This window comes from Varanus komodoensis, unplaced genomic scaffold (assembly GCF_004798865.1).
Source record: "Varanus komodoensis strain SLA01 unplaced genomic scaffold, ASM479886v1 scaffold41, whole genome shotgun sequence".
NCBI lineage: Eukaryota > Metazoa > Chordata > Lepidosauria > Squamata > Varanidae > Varanus > Varanus komodoensis.
In genome coordinates this window covers 2,419,487-2,443,025 of record NW_025335954.1, presented here as the reverse complement: position 1 = coordinate 2,443,025, position 23,539 = coordinate 2,419,487, and the positions used below count along the sequence as shown (strand labels likewise).

The 23,539-nt window shown below is 43.6% G+C and overlaps 1 protein-coding gene across 1 annotated transcript; it reads left to right on the top strand.

The window, feature by feature from the left end:
* Nucleotides 1–3,861: 3,861 nt before the first annotated feature.
* SP7 (Sp7 transcription factor) lies at nt 3,862–5,133 on the top strand. Its single transcript, XM_044443253.1, has one exon. It carries the CDS (start codon nt 3,889–3,891, stop codon nt 5,131–5,133), a length of 1,245 nt encoding a protein of 414 aa, XP_044299188.1. The 5' UTR covers nt 3,862–3,888.
* Nucleotides 5,134–23,539: the final 18,406 nt, after the last annotated feature.

Genomic DNA, 23,539 nt, shown 5'->3' with positions numbered 1-23,539 from the left:
CGAGGCAGGGGCTTGCTCATGCGGAGATCGTTTTGGACTTGCTCAGAGAAAAGGATCTCCTTGTGAGTAAGCCGGCGCCTCACCGTGTGTGCGCCCAGTGGCAGCTTGCTCACAAGGAGATCGCTCCCCACACTGCCTTGACAGCCCGTGCTCATCGCCAGCACCTTTCAACTGGCCCTGTTAAAAAAGTTGGAGGACCACTGGCCTAAGGAATACATGGTGAGAGATTGCCCTACCTATCACATTTCTTGTGCTTACCATTTGGAAAGCAGCACTGCCAAACTTTCTATGAGTGAGGCAATCCCATTTCTAGCTATAAGTACTTATAGGCATGTAATAGACATTGTTCTATTTGCAGGACCTACCAAATAATTTCTGTAGATGTTATGTAACCATTTAAAGAAAAAAAGATATAACAAACTCAAAAATCTAAAAAAAATCACCCTCTATATAAAATCACCAAAAATATGCAATGTCAGCTCAATAAAAAGCAGTAGGGAAACCAGCCTAATAAAATAGGATACAAATGGAGAAATAATGTCACCTAATAAATACAGGAGCTAAAAAAACCCTGCCAGCATGTTATTAAAATTAAAACAACAACTTTACAAGCGTAGGATAACATTTTTTAAAACAATATTGTATTGAAAGAACACAACTGTAGCCAAACTTCCTTGGAGAACACATTCTACAACCAGGGAACACCATTAAGAAGGCCTTCTGTTTAGTTGCCACACTCCAAACTTGAGAATGAGGGTTCACATTGAGGAAGGCCTCTGTATATTACTTGGGATACAGGTAGAAGAGATGTGAGGAGTTCCATCAAGTATTGAAGCCTGAAGCTTGGAAATGAACTGGAAGCCAGTGCAGGTGAGATAGGACCAAAATATTATGGTCAGATTGCATGGTCAGCTACTACACATTTACCTAATCATGTAAGTGACTTATGCTAGAGGTCAACATAGCATGTTGTGGTGATGATTTCTGCCTGTCTCACTCTGTATCGCTACTCATGACGTCTTGTTCCATTTATCACTGGTCCCTAGTTGTTTTGCTTTACTTTTCCTCCACGCAGTCCCACTATCTTTTAAAATAATTAAACATGTCAAGACTAAATGGTCTATTTGGGATGTTCAGAGTGTCATAAATTTTGTTTTAGTGGGAATGGGTAAATGAAATTAACTCTGTAGGTATATTCCAGACCTACAGTTTGAAATTTCTTAAAGATTTGATTCATGCATTTGCTTTTCTTTTTCTCATTTTGGAGGTCAAAAAGATCATTTCTGTCTATTACAGCAAGTCACCATAACGGTCACTTTCCTTGCTTTTAGAAGAAGGGCTTAAATTTCACCTTTTGGCTGTGATGCCATGAGGTGAGACTTGTGAAACTGCAGAATGAAATGCAAAGTTACTTGAATTTCAAGTCTTCTCACATTTTGTTTTGGTTTCTCAAATATGGGACCTTTTCCACAGTATACTATGAGAATTTTTCCAATAAGTCTAAACAGGTTCATCTTTCTTTCACCACAGTTATACAACACTAATACAAATAAAGATGCTTGATGCCAGTTTGGGTTACTATCTATCTGAAGCAGATAGGACAAAGTTGAGGTGCAAAAAGAACTTAATGCAGTCAGCAGCCAACAGTAATATGGCAAAAACTCGCTAGATGACAGTGCTGATTGTCTCCAGAAGGGCTGTTGTATGTTGCAGGTGGAGGTGTGGAAAATTTGCCACAGAAAGGTTGATCTTCATAGTGAATACCGCTTATAGCTCATCACAGAAGGACGTGTATCCAGCCTTTTGGGGTCAGTGGACACATCTGGAATTTGGGGAAAGTGCTGTTAGTGCACTCATGAAATGGTTGCCTGGGGATGGGAAGGGCAGGCTAGCCCTTTTATAAAATTACCATAGTGAGCAGGGATGGTCACAAAACACCCATTACTCTGAAGGCAAACTAGTGCTACAAAAAGAAAAGTAGCTTGTCCAAGAACTGAAGTGCAAGGCAGAGATGGGGGTTGAACCTCAAGACACAAAACGACTCTTTGGGATCTAAATAAAGATGGCACTGGAGGGCAGCGGTTTAGTTCACAGCCTCCTAGGTGTTTTTTTTTAAGTTTATTTTTAAAACTCTTAAGAAATAAAATAAAAATCAGGAGGGGTAGGCAGCCTGGCATGCACCAAACAAGGCATATTCATGCTAATGGATGCTATATAGGAGAACCCAGACTGTGGGAATCCCCCTTTATCCTTATAAACTGATTACCTCGATCCATTCAGTCTGGGTTCAGGCCCAGTTTTTGGACAAGATTACACCTGTTTTCCCTAAAGGGTGAGCTTCCTCAGGAAAGGCTCAGGGGGAGTAGCACCCCATTACTTCCCAATCTTGCAGTGGCATTTGATCTTGTTGACCACAGCATCTACCTGGACTGTTTCTGTGAGTTGAGGGCATCATTTTATGATTGACACTGGTTGACTGTATCATAGTTGGGGTGCCACATGACACTGTTTTGTTCCCAGTGTTGTTTAACAATCACATGAAGCTATTGGAATAGTCATTAGGAGATTTCAAGCAGGGTAACATCCCTGTAATATCTGGATAAGGAGAGGCTATGCATGTTCAGAAGCTTGATGAGAGCTAATAAACTTAAGCTGAATCTTGACAAGTCAGAGACTCTTTGTTGTTTTGGATTTCAGTTGTTTCCTGTTCTGGACAGGGCTGCACTCACTCTGGAGAAAAGCTACATAGTTTGGGGGTGCTCCTGGAGCCATCCTTGTCCCTGGAAGTCAGGTAACATGAGTGGCTGGGAATGCCCATGACCGAATTTAGTGGGTTCATATGCACGTTCTTGGATGGGGTAGCCTAGCCATTGTGATTCATGCAATGGTAATCTCATGGTCAATGTGCTATATGTGGAGCTGTCCTTGTGCTTGGTTCAGAAACGGCAGCAACGACAATGCTTAGTGGGACACCTTGCTGTATACACACACTTGAGTCCAAAGCACTGTACCGGTGGCCTTTTAGCAACTGAGCCTTGTTCAAGGTTTCACTGTTTAGCTTGAAACAAGATACTTAGGGGCCTGTCCTCCCTCATACTCACCCAGACAATCCCTGAGATTTTCAGAGAAGGCCTTAGTGATTGTTCCATGACCAGTAAAATATCCTCAATATCACAAAAGCAGGGCTGTCTCGGTGGCACACACTCTCTGGAACCCTCCCCCATGTTTACTTTAAGAGGCAGCAACTCTAGAAAGTTTCAACACTTTTTGAAAGAGTACTTGTTAACACAGGCTTTCCCTGGCCTGTAATGGACTATGGCCCTGCTCTGTTTTACTCTTGATTATTTTGCTGTAATATTTTCAATTATGTATTATCTTTGCATTATTTGCATATTGTATTGCACCTGTATTTTAGTATAAACCACTTAGAGATGTTATTATATGGAGCAGTAATATAGAACTCTCTCTGTGTGAATAGCATAATAAAGAATGTACCTACCACCAAGGAAATGCAGTATCTCCCCAACCAAAATGCAGAGTAAAAGGAAGGTATCAGGACTGTGTGCAGAAAGTGGGTAGCTACTCTGTATTTGTTGCCCTAAATACTAATCCCATAGAAAGGCAGTTAAGCTCTGTTCTCTATATTCTCAGAATAAGCAGTTAGTTCTCCACCATTTCCGGCTGGCTGTAAGTTTCCATTACTTCGTATAGGAAGGCATTTTTATTGTCCTCAGTATGTGCGTATGTTTTATGAATGCAAACATGGACATAATGCTTTGAGAGAACATGCACACTCCCATGTAATTTTCCTTTACCAATATTTTGCTTCCCCTTTCTCTCTCTCTCTCATTCTAGAAAGAAGTTCACAATGGCTTCAGCCCCCTGGTTATGTTGACAGACACTTGCAGTAAATTTGGAAGTTCTGGTCCGGTTCAGGACTCATCCCCTGCTGGAAAACCTGACAACAATTTGGGGAAGAAGGCTGGTTATCTAGGAGCGGAGCCCTTTGCTCCAAAAACCTGGAGTACTGACGGCATGGGAGATTCCTATACAGCCACTTTCCCCAATGGGAATGGACTGATGTCTCCATCGGCAAGCCCCCAAGCGTCCACCACTTACAGCAATGATTACAGCCCCTTTTCTCATTCCTTCCCAGCCTCACCCACATCTCAAGACCCATCGTCCCTGCTGGTGTCCAAGGGACACCCCTCTCCTGACTGCCTTCCTAGTGTCTACACCTCCTTGGACATGGCACACCCATATGGCTCCTGGTACAAAGCTGGCATCCACCCGAGCATCTCCACCAGCTCCAGCAACCCCACAGCTTCCTGGTGGGATATGCACTCCAACAGCAACTGGTTGAGCTCTCAGCCCCAGTCAGATGGACTCCAGACTTCCTTGCAGTCCATGCCCAGCCAGGCGCCAATCAGCCCTCAGCTGCCCAGTTACACATCTGAATTCACCACTTTGAATCCTGCTCCGTATCCTGCAGTGGGCATCACATCCTCGTCGCACCTCCTCCCTTCAGGCCAGCATGTGCTGCCACAAGAGATGTACAAGCCTAAGCCAGTGGCGAACAACGCGCTGATGGAAGGTGGGATTGGACTGAAGTCTGGAAGAGGCAGCTCCTTTGGGAGCACGGCAGGCAGGTCAACCTGTGACTGCCCCAACTGCCAGGAGCTGGAACGGCTTGGGGCCTCAGCAGCTAGCCTGCGGAAGAAGCCCATCCACAGCTGCCACATCCCGGGCTGTGGGAAAGTCTATGGGAAGGCATCACACCTTAAGGCCCATCTGCGGTGGCACACTGGGGAGCGCCCCTTTGTCTGCAACTGGCTGTTCTGTGGCAAGCGTTTCACCCGCTCGGATGAGCTGGAGCGCCATGTTCGCACCCACACCCGGGAGAAGAAGTTCACCTGTTTGCTCTGCAACAAGCGCTTCACTCGTAGTGACCACCTGAGCAAGCACCAGAAGACCCACAATGAGATGGGGGTGGGAAAGCCCCCTGAGGGTGAAGCAGAGCGGGAAGAGGCTGCCACGGTGGCCAGCTCTCCTGGCACTGCGTTGCAGGACAGCTTGCCTGGAGATGAGAAAGATGCCACGAGCCCAGAGCAGAGCAGTCTGCTGGAAATCTAGTGGTCCACCTTTGTTACACCATAGCACCAACGCCACTCTCTTTGAATGCCTCTCAGCAAAATAATTTATTTCCTGGGGAAATCAAGCACACATCTGGTGGCTGTTGGCCTTTCCTCCAGGCACGATCCTACCCTGTGTCTAGCCCTTACTTTCCCCTCCAACCCTTGAAGCAAACTTAGCTGAGACTGCAGAAGGTCCATAACTTTGTGACCAAAGACAGATCTCAGAGGCAAACTCTGATGCTAAGCCCCAGTCATTCTCTATACTGTTGTAACCAAAGGCTCTCCCTGCCTTGGTCTCTGCATGAACTCTCAAGAAAATGGACAAGACTCTTGCAATCATGCCATCACATCCACATGAGAGGGCAGGGTTAGCCAGTGAGCAGGCAGGGCAGGAATGAAGTGGGTTTTTCTCAGGGTATGTATAGGAATCACTCTCCATCATGTGTAGCCCACTGAGCATTTGCTTCTGAGCACCTCTCCTTGTGTCTTACAGCAGTTCAGTTCCTCTCGGCAGTGCATGGCAAGAAGAGGGCAAGAGGCTTGGACCCACTTCCAGCCCAGGGCGGAGCACGCACATCCACAGAACACACCCTTGCTCCAGAATGCTCTTAAAGAGACAAGCATGACCTCTGGGTCAGGACATGGCAAATAGGCTTAACAGGACCAGATGCTTGAAAGGTCTCTGGGATCTTGAAGCATTGCAAGGAGGGCGAACTCCCCCAGGGAGGGCTTTTCAGGTACACTGCAGCACTGATGAGATGAAGGCCTGTCTGCTGAAGCTCCTGAAGGTACAGAAGCCATCTCAGGTTCTGGACATGAAATTCCATAAAGCTTGGAAGCTGTTCGTTTGGAATGGATGTATCTCAGTGCAGGCAATGGGAGCTTTGCACGTACTACCCCATTCCAGTTCAAGTTAAACATGTGAGCACTAGGCAACAGCAGGTTCAGAGGACAGTTTTTGAGAGGATAGATGGGTGCCCAGTTGTGCAGCTATCACCCTGTTGTCCACAAGCGATGGGGCCTCCATCTTGCAGCAGTGCCTCTTCTGTTCCTGCCTGCCAATGCAAGACCAGTGAGGGTCATCCAATCCTGGTGGTCAGACGGTGCATTAACATCACTCCAAAGAATGTATCTGCGTTTCACAGGTGCCAGCTTGGCTTATGCTTCTGATGCACCAAGCTGAAAGCATGGGAACAGAAGCTGTCCACATTCATATACCATAGCTGCAGTACTGGGGGACATGAACCCATACAGTTAAGCAGACTTATTCCACTGAAATCCAGAAAACACAGAAATCATTCTAACATACATTAGCTACATAGAGGTAAAGAGGGTTGCGGGGAGACCAAGGCCAGCTACTCTGTAGGAATCATGAAGGGGCCATTAGCAGTCCCACAAAGGTGCTACAAGACCCTTGGATCTTCTTTTCCCCACATATTTAATCAAGAAGTATATTTATGCCTTAAATTATGATGACAAATTAACAGAGGGAAGGAGGCAACTGGGTTCTCCTGGAGGCCTTGTTAACATGAGGCATCTATTATCTAATCAGAGTTGTCTCTCTGTTAATTGGGGGACTGTCTCTGTGTGAAGCAGCATGATCTACAACTTAGTCTGTGCCTTCTTTTTGGTTTGTTTTTGGTTTGTTTTTGCTTTATATGGTGAAAAAAATGAATATTTATAATCTTGAAATGCTTTTTGTTTAAATGCTGTTCATTTTTGAAATATAAAAATGATCCATCAGGATTTGAAAATCCTTATTAATATCAGGAACACACAGAGCTAGTCTGTCCATTGTTGAAGGCTCTGCATTTTGGAAGAGATCTAAACTCTTGTTGAATGGTTAGGAGGCATGATTTGCTTCCGAGATGTCCATTCTCCGTGGAACTACATGCCTAGTCTTCATTTTTCCTTTGTTCTGCCTGTTGCACCTGCATCCAAGCCAAGTCTGCTAGATGAGAGAAGAAGGAACTGCACATTACACTTGACAAGAGGTTGCCACAGAAAACAGCATTCATGGATTAAGTTCTGCCCCTCTCCCAGTAAATAACATTTAGGCAAACCTGTTCCTTATTGTGACATCGTGTTATCTGTTTCCTTCTCTTGCCTCCCCCTTCTTCCCATATCATTCACGGGCTGTCAACAGAAACACACAGGAGATGATGCACAACATGAAGAAATGTGTCCAAACTTTCTAGGGAGAAGGGACCTATTGTTAACAAACAACACCACATATAGAGTACAGCGTCTGTGTAAGATGAGGTACACTGTTTCAGCAACAGAAGGGCAAAGCAACATGCTATGGCACCCCTCCCTAACTTGGTGCCTTCCAGGTGTTTCTAACTTTTTGTTCCCATCACATCCAACCAAGATGGCCAATGGTCAGGAATGCTGGGAATTGCTGTTCAAAACAGCTGGAGGGCACTAGGTGGGAAAAGGCTGCCTTAAACATTGACTGCTTGGTGGAAAAACTCACATGGAACTTATTTTGTTTGGATTTTATTTGTTTTTAATTTAAGAATAAAAACATAAGCTATGCTGGAAGAAAAGAAGATGAAGAAAGCTTGAAAGAGCTCACTCTGTGTTTGGAGGAAAGCACAGTGCAGTACTTCTGTTCGAGAATTCAAATAAAATTGCACTCATTCTGCCTGCAATGTCACTTGCTTCTGGATTGGGCCTTTATATATGCTCAACAGGCTTGTAGGCATCTTGGGTGAACCATGATCTTGGCTTGTTTGTTTTTAAGTCAACTCTTTAACCACAAAATAGACATACCCAGCACAACTGACAAGAGCTGTAGTGTACAATTCAAAAATTCTACAGTTGGCCAAAAAAAAAAAAAAAAACCCGTTATTTAAGACACACGATTAAATGGGGGAAAGAATAAAAAAGAATGTCCACCACTGGGAACCTTCCTCTGCAATACACAGCTACAGGGAGTGCTAGGTCTGCTTTTGGACAGGGGCACAAAACAAGTAGGTCCAGTAAAGGACTGATGGGCAATGTTTGGTGGAGTACCTCTTGCCTATTGCTTCCTGAGATTCTGGACTAAATGGGGTTTGATCTGAACCGCTACTGTTCATAAGAGCAGTGTATCCTTGGGATCTGTTAACACAGATAGGCCTTAAGGGTATGCACTTTTTCTAGCTTTAAGAGAGGAGGAGGAGAAAATGCAGTATGGAAGTCAATTTAGGCTTATTCAAGACTAGTGATGGTGGTTGAGACCCAACAGCACTTCACCATGAGAACCAGAGGTGAAGCTTAAATATGCTCCAGAACCTTACAGAGGATTCCGCCTAGGTAGATAACACTAGCTCTTTGACATGTTGCTGTAGATGATACTCCTTGAAAGTTGAAAAGTGGTTAGGGTACAAGCAATATACTAGATTTCAGTAGTCTAAAGTATTACATTGTTTTGCAAATCACTTATTAAGTATTGTAGAATATCAGCTGATAGAAGTCAGTAATGAAAACAAATCTCATTGCATGCCAAGCATAGTATCTGGGGAATATTTGAAGACTATTATACAACACTGTTGTAGATAGCCTAAGCCTATCAAAAAACAGAGAACAGCTTGAGAATATTCAACAACATTTGCAGAGAAGCGATTGAGGGAGCAGTTTTTGGCAGCAAATCCATTACATTTCTAGGCGAGTACTCTCTCAACAGGGAGACAATCCTTGTATATACACACCTGGGAGAAGTTTGTGCTAGAGTTTGTTCTGATGACATCTGACTTTCCAGCCTGTGTACTGTGGCAGCCAGATGTTGAACTGGAGACCTGGGAGATCTGAGTTCTAGTCCCCATTTGGTCTTGAGGCTCATTGGCTGACTTTGGGCCAGTCATGGAGACTCAGCCTAACCTACCTCACAGAATGGGTGTTGTAGGAGAAAATGGAGAGGAGAGCCTTGGGTTTTCTGCAAGAAGTAGGAATGCAGGGTATAAATGTAATGCAATAATAATGTGTGCAGGCTCTTGGGGGCTGTTTTAACAATGGAGTGGTTTTCAGTCATTCAAACCACCTGCATTCTGAAATGATACAGTTCAGGGACTGTTACCACATCATCAGCTCTTCTCTGATCTAAGCCTAAGTAGAACCCAGTAGAGGCCTTTTGAAATTCATGCAGTGTGTTCTTTGCAGCCTACCGTAACTAATTATCAGGTAGATTGTATTTTGAATAAGCAGAGGCTTGTCACAAGCTGCTCCACATAAAACATTGGAATAACCCAACAGGAAGGTTACCGAGGCTTGAATAACAGAGACAGTTCTCAGACTAGTTTGCAGCTCTGCTGCTTGATGTTTGTACTGAAAAGTTGGTGCTGTTTTACCATCTGTCGCAGCAAAATAACCATATTCACAGAGCTGATGAAGAACCACTGCAGCACCCTTGCTGCTAATGCTGCACAGAAGATATTTTTATGTCTTTATAAAATCATTAATGTAGTAAAAACAATAAGATGGATGCAAAGATTAAAAACCAAAGCCAGCTAAAAAGCAATTCCACAATAGAAGCAATCTCCCCACAACAACTTTAAGAAAAACTGTGGCAAAAAGTCTTTACCAGAGGTTGAAAAGCCCTTAAGGAAAAGGCCAATTCAGGCTTCCTAGAGTAGAGGATTTTACAACCTGACACTACAATAAAAAAGGCCCTGGACACATCCCAGTCCTGATGGTAATGTATCTTATCTACAGAACTGAGATGCAAGCACCGAATGCAGGGCATTTTCTGCTTTTCCATGTTATAACCTCTAGGTGACACCATTGTGTATTTCCCCAATAGGTGAAATGCACAAGGGGAAACTGTGTTTTCTTTAGCCATCAGAAATAACACATTTCCCCTGCACATAAAAACAAAACGAATTGCAGAAATACTGAGTATAGTTTGCCAGCAGAGGCTAAACTGGACTTCTGTTGTGCGTGTGCGTGTATTTACAACATTTAAATCCATGAACAACAGTGAGCAGAGAAAAACATGCACAAAAAATGCTTTGCACAGAAAAGTCATTTTATTCTTTCAAGGAGTTCAGAGTGGTGTACATGGGAGCAACCCTATTTTGCCCATGTGTAAAAGAAGGCATGACATCTGGGCCTGTAATGGAGTGAATTTCAGTGGATGCAGTTTTGCTGCTCTTCTGCACTAGTGCCAAAGGCCATAATGGCTGCCCCACTTGATATCTGAGAAGTTTCTGTGTCGTCCTTACCGGACTTGGTTCCCTCTAGATAATTTGGACTCCCACCAGCCCCAGCTAGCATGTGCAGTGGTTATGCCAGCTGAGCAACATAGTTCAAAACATCTGGAAGGTGCCAAGTTGGGGAAGGCTGTTGTAAGTTTCAGATGATGTGGTTGTGGGACCATGGGTGCTACCACCAGTCTGTGTTTTTGGTAGCAGGCATATAGCAGTGTTGGCCTTTGCCTCAGTCTCCTTGCCTGCCTGTAACCCTATGAATAAGAAGAGGAAGGCATTGCCCTAGAGGTCAGTGAAGGGGCAGATTCAGTTCCCATGGCAGGGAAGGAATGGCACTCCTGCAGGGCAATCACCACAAAGCCCCCAAGCTGTCCTTCGGGAAATGGTGACTGCTGAGCTCCCAGCCCTGCACAGGTCCCCTTGGAACAAAGGCCTTCTGTCAGCAAGCCTTTCGCAAGGACACAATAGACCTTTGTGAAGAGGCGAGCTCCCATCAGAAGGGAGGGCAATTACAGCTGACACCAGCCAGCCTGGTCTTTTAACTCCTTGGGATTCGTGACACTGGCCTAGCTCAGCCTTATGGGAATGAGACACCACTCTGGCCCGCTTCTTCCCATACAATCTGTGCTTTTAACTGGGCATGCATGTGGTTTGAGTGGAGTCCAAGGGGCACCCTTGCCTCCCAGCCCAAATCCCGCTGCCAGATAAAACGCAAATGATTCGCTGCACCATCCAGGCACCCACTCCCGCCTTCCACTATAACCAGGCTAGTCCAGATATTTCAATGCCTGAGACAGACAGCATATGCCCCAGCCTGTTACCGAAGCACACTGGGCTGGCAATCAAAACTTACCCTGGTGATAGGATATTATCCTGCACCTGACTTGAGGGAAAGCTGGGCATAGTTTAACTGGGCATACACTGGATGCAGGGCAGGCAATGTGGAATACACAACTCTGTTTCTCAACGGGGAAGTGGTGTGGACCCCCACACCACTCTGTCTGCTTCCTGAAGTGAGTGCCTCATTCTGCCTAAAAGTAGGGCTGGTCCTGCCTGTCATCCTGTCCTAATGCTGGCTAAACAAGTAGTTTCATCCTGCTGCATGACTGGCCTAGGCCTATACTGACTTCTCAAATGTTAGGCCCAATCTAGGCAGTGACTTCCAAAGGTCTGAATGGTTTGCTGTTGTTTTACTAGTTCAACAAGGAGAATGGGGGAGCTGCAGAGGAGGGACGTCTCCCATGGAAAAGTGTTTCTCCTTGAGCACCGCTGTGGTGACAGCTGCAGTGGAACTTCCACATCTGAAGACAGCATAGCTGCAGATACCAAGTGCTGGATGCTGGAGATCAGTGAAACAGGGGGCCTCATTTCCTGCTTATCAGCTTCCCAGTAATATCTGGCTGGCTACTGTTAGTACAAGCTTGATGGACCTTTGGCCTCATCCAGCAAGGCACTTCTTAAGCCATGTGTGTTGGGTGACATTAAGGCCAACGATAGGTTTTTGTGGACCTCTGTGCAAGAGACCTGTAGCATTCCCTCCGTAGAGCTAGGCACGAGTATTTGCACATTGTCTCAGTGATACTTCTCATAGTCAGGTAAGACATATCTACAGTGCAATCTTAAATCAGTTTTATTACTGGTGCTATTGTATCATCATGGGCTCTGTCAAAACATCTCAGGTACTGCAAATAAGAGAGGGTGCAGAGACCTCATTAGAGATCCTATTGCCTATGAAGAAGAATGCCCAGTGACCCCGAAGAACACTGTGGTGCGAATATGCCTATAAAAACTGCCAATTTTATCTCTCTGTTATCCTGGGCATTCCAGCAACTTGCCTATGGCCATCAAGCTACTTTACAGCTAGCTGAGATTTTAACTGAAGACTTGTCTGCTCGTTGTTCATAATGGTTGCTTCCCAATCAGCAACCCCGAGGCCTGTGTAATAATTGCTCTTCCCCTATAATATGAAAACAGAATCACAATTAATTTTCCACACTTTGGGGTACAGTGCACATCTGATAAGTTTCACCCACACCAGTGGGTGTGGCATAGCTATATCAGCACAGAAGAAATAATTAACTAGAGTGGGATTGTTATATTTAATTTCAAATAGCAACTGTATTTTGAAATCAATTATTTAATTTATGCTAAAATGCTTATTTAAGTACAATTGCATGATTGTTTCCATAATTTGTAAAAATATTGAAAAATCTAAAATGTGTTTTATAGCAAATCTGCAAATTAAAATGTTGCTAAAATGGCAGAGGGTTTTAAAATGAGCTCTGGAATTATCTTTGGTGTAAGTGCAAATATTTCAGTATTTAAAACCATATATAGTTGATCATTCTTTGATGCCATATATACTAAATTGGCAGAAGCTTGAACAAAATATTGCTTTCTTTAAAAATCATGGTGATTAAATGGCACCCACCATAACAGGCAACCGTGAAGATACACTGAAGTAGGCTGTGGCTCAGCATGTAGGCCAGGTCTAGGGTGGTAAGTTGAACCTTCAGTCTCAATCTTCAGAGGAGGGGAACTTGGGGGGGGGAAGAGGTGTGCCTTCTGGTGAACATCCTCTGAGTCCACTGTCCTTTTTCCTTGGGGCCTTTTCAACTGTGAGGAAGAGCACCTCAGGACAGGAAGGTGATGACAGAACTGGCATTGGAAAACTTATTTACTTTTATTTATTTAGTAAACTTCTATGCCGCCCCATTCACCGAAGCCTCGGGGCGGCTCACAGACATAAATCAACTTCGTTAAAATAATATAAATTAACAGTATAAATTAAGTCGCCCTGGCCTAAGAATAAAATAAATAAATACTATTAACAGTTAAAATGACATTTGAATAAAAAGGTATTCGCCTGGCGCCGAAAAACAAATAACGACGGCGCCAGGCAGACCTCTCTGGGGAGCGCATTCCATAGATTGGGCGCCACCGCAGAGAAAGCCCTCCTCTGAATACTCACCCTCCTAATTTCCTTCACAGAGGGTTCCCGGAGAAGGGCCTCTCCCGCAGATCTCAGGGGGCGGGTGGGCATATATGGAGGTTTTCTAAGCCCAGTGTCATTAATGGCTAAAAGTCGGTGGTACTTCATAGCATGTAAGAGCACCACCAACTGAAAAGCACTGGGTGAGAGTGGGAAAGTGGATTTTCCAGGAATCTCCCTCATAGTTTAAGGCCAGGTGTGCTTCCAGACAAAGGGCTTCTGGCACTTCCTACCAGAATGACTGTGCATAAAATTATACTCAGTGGAATTTCTGAGGAAAGAAAAAAAAAGAGGCCATAGGAAAACATGGGTGGGTTACAAGTGGAAGATGATGTCTGGACACACATGGACACAGCATTCTGCGAATTAGGGACATTACAAGCCTTCTTCCAGCGGGGAGAGAAATTGGTCTCTGAGGTCATGCTAGCAGATCTGGAGAGAAAACACCAGCTATAGACATTTTGCTGCCTGAAGTGGGGCAGTGAATCCCCCTCCCCCCACACACCTGAGTCAAGGTATATAGTGCCAAAGATTGGTGAATTTAATGTTGATGCCTGAGGCAGGACATCCCCCAAGCACCCTTCTCCGCACATGCATAATACACGGAGGGTGCAAATCTGGTCCATTGCACTCTTCATACTCCTAAGCCTCTGAACTCAGAGATTTTCCGGCCCCTAGTGCAGAGCAGAGGAACTGGCACAGGTGATCTCTCCTGCTCTGCAGTTCATCTAAATGGCTGATTTTGGCTGTCCAGCTGCAGCACTTTGACGGAGAGGGAAAGAGGGACTTCTGGGACTCCTCCCCTCCCTCAGAGAAGCAGCTGGCACAGCTCTTTCTGCTACAGCTGCAAGGGGGTGGGTGGGGATCAGCGTGCAGACCCCTAGCTTGAAGTTGGAGCTCTGTGTCCATCATCAGATCTGGAAATCCAAACTATTTCATGGCCCCCTAGACCTCACCTAGGGGCCACAGGATCACTCTCTAAATAACTACAAATGGCTGCTCTTTCACCCTGTGGAACCCCCCTGCTTGCTTCCCTCTGTCAAAGGACGCTGAGGAGATGCTGAAGACTGAAGGAGGGACCTTCTGCATACAAAAGATGTTCTCTGCCATTGAGTGCAGCGACACCACTGTGCCCTGGTGGGATTCCCCAGCTTTTTCCTTTCTATCTTTTAAAAACAGTAAGTCCAAAACTGCATCTGAGGACACACCAGTGTGGTAAAAGCAATAAAAATGAAGAACCAAAGAAGGGTCCTTGCAACCCATTTATACTCTTTGCAAGGCACATGTTTAAACTGTGGAAACAAATAATTAAAAGTTATCCTGTAGCGTGGCTTGAGGAAACTTAGCCCATTTATAGCTCCCAATTCTTGTTATTTTGAAATTAAATTTCTGATACCAACCTCCTGCTGATTATATTTTTATTTAAGCAGCCAGGATTTCAAATCAACACCATTTGATTTGTGTGTTCCGTATGTTCCATATCAGTATATCTTGGTATCTATAACCCATTGGCCTTTACTCTGGAATTTGTCTTTACCAAGGCACTAGGAGCTGGTGTTCCCACCCACAGAGGAGGTTTTCTATTGCAACTCTGTAGAACTGTTTAATCTTACCAAACCTTCCTCCAGTCAACATCTGCAGAGGGGAGAGATGCCAACTTGCCGGGGGGACGGGGACCACAACCAGGCCTGCTGTTATGACTTTATCATCTGCTATCCTCTGCAAACCCCCTTCATGGATCACTGCCTTGTCATGGTTAAGGGGCTATGAACTATGCCATGTAGGGACACCCAAGATGGTCAGGTTATAGCAGAGAGCTCTGACAAAAGGTGATCCACTGGAGAAGGAAATGACAACCCACTCCAGTATCCTTGCCATGAAAAACCCATGGACAGAAGCATAGAGATAAAAGATATGACACCGGAAGATGAGTCCCTCAGGTTGGAAGGTGTCCAGTGTGCTACTAGGGAAGAGCAGAGGGCTAGTACCAGTAGCACCAGAAAGAATGAAGCGACTGGGTCAAAGCCAAAAGGACACTCAGTTGCAGATGTATTGGGTGGTGAAAGGAGAATCTGATGCTGTAAAGATCTATACTCCATAGGAACATGGAATGTAAGATCTATGAATCAAGGTAAGCTGGATGTGGTCAAACATGAGATGACAGGACTTAACATATAGTCAGCAAACTAAAATTTGAATCATATTCCTAAATATTCCTAAAATACAGAGGAATGGGTGAATTTATTTCAGATTACCATCAAGTACACTACTGTGGACAAGAATCCCTCAGAAGAAATGGAGTAGTCTTCATAGTCAATAAAAGAGTAGGAAAAGCAGTACTGGGATACAATCTCCAAAATGACAGAATGATCTCAGTTCGAATCCAAAGCAAACCATTCAACATCACAGTAGTCCAAGTCTATGCCCCAACCACTGATTCTGAAGAGGCTGAAGTTGACCGGTTCTATGAAGGTCAGCAACACCTTGTTGAAATAACACCAAAAAATGATGTCCTTATCTTCATGGGGGATTGGAATGTTAAAGTAGGAAGCCAAAAGATAACCGGAATAACAGGCAAGTTTGGCCTTGGAGTACAAAATGAAACAGGGCAAAGGTTGGCAGAATTTTGTCAAGAGAATATGATGGTCATAGCAAACACTCTTTTCCAACAACCCAAGAGACGATTCTACATATGGACATCACCAGATGGTCAACACAGAAATCAGATTGACTATGTGCTCTGCAGCCAAAGATGGAGAAGCTCTATACAGTAGTAAAAACAAGACCAGGAGCTGACTGTGGCTCAGATCATGAGCTTCTTGTTACAAAATTTAGGCTTAAATTGAAGAAAGCAGGGAAAAGCACTAGGCCACTCAGGTATGACCTAAATCATATCCCTGATGAATATACAGTAGAGGTGACAAATAGATTTAAGAAATTAGATCTCATAGACAGAGTGCCTGAAGAACTATGGATGGAGGTTCACAACATCGTACAAAAAGTAGCAACTAAAACCATCCCAAAGAAAAAGAAATGCAAGAAAGCAAAATTGTTGTCTGAGGAAGCTTTACAGATAGCTGAGGAAAGAAGGGAAGTGAAAGGCAAGGGAGAAAGGGAAAGATACACCCAATTGAATGTAGAATTCCAGAGAATAGCTAGAAGAGATAAGAATGCCTTCTTAAATGAACAGTGCAAAGAAACAGAAGAAAACAATAGAATAAGGAGGACCAGAGATCTCTTCAAGAAAATTAGAGATATGAAGGGAACGTTTCATGCAAAGATGGGCATGATAAAGGACCAAAATGGCAGGGACCTAACAGAGGCAGAAGAGATTAGGAAGAGGTCGCAAGAGTACACAGAGGAACTATACACGAAAGAGCTTAACATCCCTGATAACCATGATGGGGTGGTCACTGACCTCGAGCCAGACATCCTGGAATGTGAAGTCAAATGGGCCTTAGGAAGTCTGAACAACAACAAAGCTAGTGAAGGCGACAGTATTCCAGCTGAGCTATTCAAAATTCTAAAAGATGATGCAGTATAAGTGCTACACTCAATATGGCAGCAAATTTGGAAAACTCAACAGTGACCACAGGATTGGAAAAGGTCAGTTTACATTCCAATTCCAAAGGAGGACAATGCCAAAGAATGCTCAAAGTATCGCACCATTGTTCTCATTTCACATGCTAGCAAAGTTATGCTCAAAATCCTACAAGCTAGGCTCCGGCAGTATGTGGACCGAGAACTACCAGAAGTACAGGCAGGGTTTCGAAGTGGCAGAGGAACTAGAGATCAAATTGCCCACTTATGCTGGATCATGGAGAAAACTTCTGCTTCATTGACTATGCTAAAGCCTTTGATTGTGTGGATCACAACAAATTGTGGCAAGTTCTTAAAGAGATGGGAGTTCCACACCATCTTATTTGTCTTTTGAGAAATCTGTATCTGGGTCAAGAAGCAGCAGTAAGAACTGGTCATGGAAATACTGGTTGGTTCAAAATTGGGAAAGGAGTACGGCAAGGCTGTATATTTAATGTATATGCAGAGCACATCATATGAAAGGCTGGGCTAGATGAATCACAAGTTGGAATTAAGATTGCTGGGAGAAATATCAACAACCTTAGATATGCAGATGATACCACTCTAATGGCAGAAAGTGAAGAGGAACTAAAGAGCCTCTTGATGCAGGTGAAAGAGGAGAGTGCAAAAGTTGGCTTGAACCTCAACATTCAGAAAACTAAGATCATGGCATCTGGTCCTATCACTTCCTGGCAAATAGATGGGGAAGAAATTGAGGTAGTGACATATTTTCCTGGGCTCCAAGATCACTGCAGACAGTGACAGCAGCCAAGAAATTAAAATACACTTGCTCCTGGGGAGGAAAGTTATGGCAAATCTAGACAGAATACTAAAAAGCAGAGACATCACCTTGTCGACAAAAGTGCGTATAGTCAAGGCTATGGTTTTCCCAGTTGCAATGTATGGCTGTGAAAGTTGAGTGGAGTGGGGAGTAACTGTGCCCAAATCTCTATATCAGGTATGGCTGGTTCATTACATCGCTATGTGCAGAATGACCCAAGGGAGAGGTTGCTTGTTTCCTCTCTTCATACACTGCTGCACTGGCCTTGCTCTTTCCCATGAAGAAAGCTCACCGAGGGTTAACTTACAAGAAACTAAGGGGGTCCATAATTGGATGTCACTCTCTTTTGATTTTCTTTTTCTTTTAAACAAAAAGTGATGAGGCTTTTTCTGGCATAGAGGTGAAGAGGTGGTGCTTCTTAATTATGTATTGGGCAGCTGTTAAAGACATGGGAGCAGAGACCGAAAAAGTGGCAGTCCTATTTTTTAAACCTTTATTTATTTATTTATTTATTAAAACATTTTTATGCCGCCCCATTCGCCGAAGCCTCGGGGCAGCTTACAACATAAATAAAAGTCATTATAATATAAATTACAATAAATATAAACATTAAAAATCCAAAAAATACAATATAAAATAAGCCGCCCTGGCCAGATAAGATCAAATAATACTAACAGTTAAAATGCCGCTTAAATAAAAAAGTCTTCGCCTGGCGCCAAAAAACTAACGACGGCGCCAGGCGGACCTCTCTGGGGAGCGCATTCCATAACTTAGGCGCCACCACAGAGAAAGCCCTCCTCCGAGTACTCACCCTCCTAATTTCCTTCACAGAGGGTTCCCGGAGAAGGGCCTCTCCCGCAGATCTCAAGGGGCGGCCGGGCATATATGGATGTAAGTACTCCTTCAGGTAACCAGGACCCAAGCCGTTTAGGGCTTTATAGGTCATCACCAACACCTTGAATTGAATTATGTTAGATATAACTGTAGTATCTCCATGGTTCGGTATTGTATCGATGTGCCCTCCTGTGGCAAAACCAAAAATTGTAGGCACTTTCCAGGCACTGCTAAACGTTAGAAAAATCTGTATGCATGTTTGACAGAACACTGCTCTAGGTGTATCCTCAGAAATAAGTCCCATGCGGGAGAAAGTCAAAGTGTGCATAGGACTGCAGCCTAAATTCTTTTCCTCAGTGTTCCCTACAATCCATTGGTTTCCAGCTGGGTGAAGCCTTACTTAAGGTGGGTTGTATCAATATTAAGTACAACCACTTTGAAGAGGGAAGAACAATGAACAAAGAAGAAACAATGATAAAGACTGATCTATACAGGAAGAGCAAGGGAAAAATATAGCCTAATGCTATTTAAAGGATGCAAGCAGGGACTAAATGTGTCCTCTACATGGAAACATTAACAGCCACTTTTCCAGTCATTGCTTCATGTTACCTTTGTTCTGGTTCAGAATTTATCTCCTCTTCCATACCCAGTCCTGCAAGCCTCCTGAACCTGGCTAGATTACTAGTCCTTACATTTCCCATACTACAGAGTCACAGTGCTCTTGCATTACACCCAAGCTAAAATTCAGGCAAATAGGTAGACACTGTTCATTAAACAGGGGGAAATCATGGCATGTTTATTCAAGGCTTTTACATCCAAAACAGGAAATAGATCTTTCTTTCAAAGTGCCATGAAGACTTCCCATTTCCCTGGAAGAAAATGTGAAAAATAGCTCAGATCAGATATGCATTGCTTGCTTTTAATTTATACTGTCCCTGCATCTGTGCCTTTATGTTAAAGACTTGAATTGTGCAGTCTGGTGCATCAGGAGGTGTATTTTTCCCATCACTATCTCTGTGACCATGCCAGGAAAATTTTGTTGCTCAGTTTCTGCAACAGGCTTCCTCTCCCTTAAAGCGAAGGCATAGGAAGAGGTACAATAAAAAAGAGCTCAAAATGGCAAAAGCTGTGGGAAAGAAATATTAAAGTAACATTAGCAACCTCATACAAGGAAAACCTGTATAAAATGTTTTATAGATGGTATTTGTCACCAAATAGATGTTTGGTATTTCCAAATATGTCAAATGGATGTTGGAAATGTAAACACAAACCGGGTACTTTTTATCATATGTGGTGGACCTGTGATAAGGCAAAAAAGTATTGGATTAAAATACACAAATGGCTTGAGGAAATGTTACAATAATCTCTAACATTTAAACCTGAAGTTTTCTTATAGGCATTGTACCTGATGATGTTGGTAAACAAGCAATGTATTTGATTCTACATGTAACTACTGCGGCAAGGATTGCATTTGCCCAACATTGAAAGAGTGAAGAATCACCTACCGACGAACTGATTCTAAAAAAGATCTTGGGCTGTGCGGAAATGGACAGATTGACTTTGTCTCTGAAGGAGAAAGAAGATACAGACTTCTATCAAACCTGGGACTCTTTTTATTATTGGCTAGAGAAACAGGACTATGCATAGAGTTAAATATGTTTACAGTTTAACATAAAAATAAAAAAATGTGGGGGGCTGACCCAGTAGGTCTGATGTTTTTGATGATTGATGACTTTTTAGTTCCTTTTTTGTTAGGTTTATTAAGAATAAAACTTATTCAAAAGAGAGAGAGAAAATAAAAAAGAGCTCAAAGGCAGCCATTGACACATTTCAGCTGTGGAAGTTGCTAAATGCACAGGAGCAAACCACTAAAAGGTGTAATAATGATACAACAACCCTGTACAATGAGAGCCAAGTAGCAAAACATCAAGGGGAAAAGAGCACAGCAAGCGACTAAAAGGGACTAAATTCTTTCTACCTTGCTTCAGAAATCTTTGGGTACAAAAATACTTCCCCTGAAACTCTTGCTTTAATGCAGAGGCAAGCCGTGCAGAAGGTAAATTAGTGCCTACGTTAGTTATTGGCAGTAGATTGGCAAGGATTTATGACTCCTGATTGTTTAGCAATAGCAACAACAAAGTAACTCCTCACCACCAACCTAAATAAATGAAATAAAGAAAGCTTGGGGTAGGCAAGAGTAGATTTATGTGTGGAAGGACTGTGAACCCTATTTGGTTGGCATTCAGACCAAATTCCTGGACTCAGCATTCTTTAATTCTAAGTGTATGTATTGTGCACCAGGCTCTGGTTGGTGGATTTCAGGGTTTCCGTAAAAAACAGCATAGTTCCCATAAGCCTGAAGTCTGCTCGCCCCTGGTTTAAGGTTCTGCTGCTTGCAAACTCCAGGGGGCCAGCAAATCTCCCTCTGGGTGAAGTCTCCCATGGCGGTTCCAGCAGCAGCCTTCAAAGCATTCACCAGAACGACCTCTGTAGACCACACACCGTCAATGTACAGTAGCCAGGCACAGCTGGGAACACATCTGTTCTCCCTTTGCCTTATGCAAACACACATGGCCACGTGCAGCCCTTGCCTCTAACCTTATAGAAGGCTTCGCTGGAAGGAAATCAGTGCGCTGTGTAGAAGCCCAACCCACTGCCTTAAGACAGGATATCTTATATCTCAAGCGTCACTGGCAGATGCCTGTCCAACTCCTCACCCCCCCTCTGAACCCTCCAGGAAAGAGAGGCACTCTGTGACCTCCCTAAGCGGGTTCCATTGCAGAAATCTGAGATGCGTACACTTAGGATCTGTATGTTTTCCAAAGGCTTATCTTCTGTATCTGCTGGGACTGAACTGAAACACGCTCCCCCAACTTTTCTTTCCTGTAAGGGAATTTGTTAAAAGAAGACTTATTTCAGGGACATGAATAGGGATGAAAAAATTCACTATCTTTTAAAGCATCTATGATGGTGGAAAGAAGGCAGCCCATCTACAGCACAGCAAATCCCTCTCTCTGGGCAAACAAGTTGGGGGAGGGGGTGGGATTGCAGTTTTATAGTGACAGGCAATTTGGGGGATGAGGCAGCTGCTGCTTTTTGCAGAAAACTTCATGTGTTCTTTTGCAATATATGCAAAAGACTGAAGACTATCATTTAGGGTTGCACCAGATTTAACCTTCTGCATTTTACCCCTTCTTACTTGATTTTTGATGCATTAGGCAAATGGCTCATTTTTGAACACTGTCACATTTCCCCTTCCTATCAAATACAGCTCACCCTGAAGGAGAGGCTGTGGTGAAAGGGCAGAATGCCTGCTTTGCATGCAGAAGGCCCAGGTCCAGTCCCTGGCAGCACAAGGAGGGCTGGAAAAACCCTTGCCTGAAAACTTCGACAGCCACTGCCGGTCAGTGTTGATAATACTGGGTTAGATGGACCAGGGACCTGACTGCATAGATAGGGCAGCTTCTGTGTTCCTAATTCCTATGGAGAACTCACAGTGAGTTTTGTGGTAAGCCCTGTGCTGTGTGCAAAGGCTGGAGGATCATCTTCTCCAGCATGAGCCTGTTTGCACATTGAAAACCATTTTGGAAGGCCGTCTTCCAGGTGCCTCCACCATCTGAAATGAGGTGAGTGATGGTGGGGGCAGGTGAGGCTTTCTTGGTGGTGGCACCCTCCTGGTGGAATGCTCTCTGCATGGAGACTTGCCTGACAATTACTATTATATCTTTCAGCTCCAAGCAAATACTTTTTTTTCTTTCTCTTGCCACTCTTTTTTGTACCATGCTGCTTTATGTTGGTTCCAGTGGTGGTTCTTTCAATGTATTGCTGATTAATTATGAATTTGTATTCTTTATTTGTAAACAAACCTGGAGACATTTATATATAAGTTATTTAAATAGCTAAATCATAAAGATCTGATTGAGTGCCATGAGGGAGCTTTTCCTAATGTTTACCTTTAATCTACCTGTCTGTATTTTACCTTTTCTTTCTCCTCGCTGTTCCACCTTTTTTAAAAACAGCTTTGAATTCTCCTATGCCTTTCCCCCCTCCCCTTATTTCATTTCAAGCCTTCACATGCTATGACAATCAAAACAAGGACTTTAAAATGACCTTTTAAAAAAATCAGCACCTCAATTGTACAATTTCCTCCTTTGGGATGGGAGATGTATACTTGTGGCAGCTTATGCTTTAATTGTTTTTAAATGGCCACTTGTGTTACTTTCAATGATTTTTTTTATCAGCTGGTTGTTTTATATGAATTTATAAACCTTTTTTGAAGAGAGGCCTGCTATCAACAGAGCAAAGGATAGATGAATAAGCAAATGTTTTCTGCAGGGCAAACTCACCCAGTTTATTTGGCCTTTCCTCATAAATGTGATTGCCAGGCCACAACCCTGAGATCCTGCCCATGCGTTTACAAGTTTGGGGGCAGCAGAAAGGCGTAGGGTTGCATCTCTGAAAGAAATGCATTCAGAATACAGTTCTATAAAAGGCACAGTCAGAATTAACTGTGTCTATGAAGAAATATTTTGTCTGTTTGCACAGGAAGACGAGTCGCATCTCTTTCAGAAACAAATCTACAAGTCTTACTGCTACCTACAATGCCAGGAGAATGGACTCTCGCTTTGCCATTTCCCACTAATGTATAATTTAGTTATGGGATGCATTACTACAAGATGTGGTTACAGGTAGTACTGTTGAAAACGAGAATAACAGGGCACCTCCAGAAGAGATATTTGTTGTGCAGTTGACCTACTTTTTTAACATAATTTTACAAGTGAAGGGTCTAGACACTATTGCCTTGCATGTGTAGCCCTTCTTTCACACCATCTCTTCCACCTTTCCCTTCCTTCTTTTTTACCAGAAAAAAATCCATTAAAGAAGACAAGACAGAATAGCTGCACAGTTGCTTTGGACTGTTAGCCCTAGGAATCCTCCTATGATTCATCTTGCTGGGCAATACATTCTCTCTTACTGTGAATTCAGACAACCTCTATGCACTAGGTTCAATGTTTGCATCATCTGCCAC

Bases quoted from the DNA above. Each gene is read 5' to 3' on its own strand.
- SP7 (XM_044443253.1), top strand. From the start codon at position 3,889: ATGTTGACAGACACTTGCAGTAAATTTGGAAGTTCTGGTCCGGTTCAG.